This window comes from Contarinia nasturtii, unplaced genomic scaffold, assembly GCF_009176525.2.
Source record: "Contarinia nasturtii isolate CC-2019 unplaced genomic scaffold, AAFC_CNas_1.1 Cnas_scaffold_4587, whole genome shotgun sequence".
Taxonomy (NCBI): domain Eukaryota; kingdom Metazoa; phylum Arthropoda; class Insecta; order Diptera; family Cecidomyiidae; genus Contarinia; species Contarinia nasturtii.
Window position 1 is genome coordinate 1 of NW_022201876.1, and position 1,988 is coordinate 1,988.

General features: G+C 33.6%; 1 protein-coding gene across 1 annotated transcript; it reads right to left on the reverse strand.

Moving 5' to 3' along the window:
• Window positions 1–355: 355 nt before the first annotated feature.
• On the reverse strand, window positions 356–1,784 carry LOC116351063. The gene is made up of 7 exons (XM_031783108.1): window positions 1,594–1,784; window positions 1,441–1,524; window positions 1,270–1,374; window positions 870–1,013; window positions 704–787; window positions 532–636; window positions 356–465 (listed from the first exon to the last, which is right to left on the reverse strand). The coding sequence occupies exons 1-7, from the start codon at window positions 1,761–1,763 to the stop codon at window positions 432–434; spliced, it is 726 nt and encodes a 241-aa protein (XP_031638968.1). The 5' UTR covers window positions 1,764–1,784; the 3' UTR covers window positions 356–431.
• Between the last annotated feature and the right edge of the window lie 204 nt (window positions 1,785–1,988).

A 1,988-nucleotide genomic window follows, 5' to 3' on the forward strand; every position in this document is an offset into this window, starting at 1 on the left:
GGCTAGTTTTGGTCCATAATTTATTTTAAGCACTTGGGAGCAATGATCCAACATGTAACAGAGATTTGGGCCACCCTACTGTGAATTTTTTTCAACTGAATTTTTGTCGTCTTTATGAGATGAGGAACTACAGGCGTTAATTTAAACATGTAATATTTACAAAGTTACAGACTCTCATGCTCGTTGTCATTACCTCATTTATTCAAAGAAATTCCATCAATATTTTTCTTACCTTCGTTGCGAATATTGACTTATTCGAGGTAAGTAAGTGAAATAAACTCATAAATTCCTGATCAAAATTGTATTTTGAATAAAAATTACTTTAATTTCAAAATGCATATAAATGATGGTGTCATAAATCGAAAAAAAAGACATATCATCGATGTTTTTATTGAAAATTTTCATGCATGGTCATGGATTTATAGACACCTTTAGTCAACAAGTGCCCCTATTGCTTCCAAACTTCTATAATTGGAGAAGAAATTGATTAAAATGTCGATGTTTTCGTTAAATATAACAAAATGTTCATACCGCTGACGTACGGCTCTGCTAGGGTCAATTCCCTCAATAAGATCTAAACTCAGACAAACTCCACTTTTGGTTAGACCAAAAATTAATTTGAACACTTTTGCGACACTAATTGATTGAAATCGATACGAAATTTATAAGAGTTCTTCGAATGATCCTCGATCACATTACAAACCCTTTAATAGCATGTTTTGCAGCCGCTTTAGTTGCTTCCTTCATGTTTCCCGTTTGATTATATTTCTTCAAACCTTCAGTGGTGCTGAGTTATCAAATGATTAAAATGAATTGTTTGAATTTTTCATCCGAATTTCATTTTTTTTTTTTCAAATCAAAATACTTACGCCATCAGAATTTCGGCGGATACAAATCCGGGTATTGGGCCATATGCCCAAGTTATGATGATATTTGTCTTCTGAATGATATTTTTTGCTGTCGCACCTTTTGGATTATTTAAAATATTACGGGCCGTCTCATCAATGTTGGTGCTGATAAAAGCAAAAAGGTTAATATTTAAGCTGAGTTTTCGACATGCATGAAATAAATCAGAGACTGTTTCTCAGAGGAAAACGTATGTGAGGAGAAACGTTCTGAAGAGCCGTGGGAATCGAAAAGCATGATAACATTATCAATTTTAATGATTTCTTAGCCTTTTAATATTTTGCTCCCCTACTGAGCTTTGGAGCTAAGCTCTTCCGACTCCTCCCGCTCCGAGAAACAGTCTCTGGAAAAAATGATTCATACTGTTCAATGACTGCTTGTCGCGGATTTCTTCCTTGGGTAATATCCGTTACAATATCAAATGTTGTTGTTGTCGCACACAGAGCAGAGTTTGCCATATCAACAGCACTAATTTCAATTATACATTCATTATATTAAACATTCGATTAGTGTCAATCTGTCATAATTACACACTTTTTGAAAGCGTATTTTGCGGCCGATTTAACTGCTCTCTCTACGCTGTTAGTTTGCTCATATACATAAACACCATACAAGCCACTAAAATGATGTACAACAAAAATTTACTAATTTGGTTTTTGAATTGAATTATTTTGATTATAAAATTACGCGCTTAAAATTTTCGATCTAACTAATGCCGTTACTGGATTCAGATTTTTCATTAGGCACGTATAACCGGTGACCATCATTTCTTGCGTTATTTCCTGATTGGCCAAATCAACAGCCACAGTGTACGTTGTCGCACAACAAATTATAGCAACAATTAAACAGCACTTCATTGTTTTAATTCTGAAATTCAACTGACGCAATTAAATAGATCGATACACGTTTATGTCCATTTTATTGAAGTGAAAAACACATTCTCATTGACGACAACAGTTTTGGTGATGGTGAAACACATGTTTGAGTAATTTATAAATTTGAAATAATAACAACATTTTTCCAGAGTTCTTATTTCGTTGAATTACTGAGAATAAATGTAACTTTTTGAGGAAATCTACCCT

Excerpts from the sequence above, each read along its gene's own strand:
- LOC116351063 (XM_031783108.1), bottom strand. The coding sequence starts at position 1,763 with ATGAAGTGCTGTTTAATTGTTGCTATAATTTGTTGTGCGACAACGTAC. Across the intron at positions 788-869 it reads TCCGCCGAAATTCTGATGGC|CACCACTGAAGGTTTGAAGA; the intron begins GTAAGTATTTTG and ends TTGATAACTCAG. Across the intron at positions 637-703 it reads GCAAAACATGCTATTAAAGG|TGTCGCAAAAGTGTTCAAAT; the intron begins GTTTGTAATGTG and ends TCAATCAATTAG.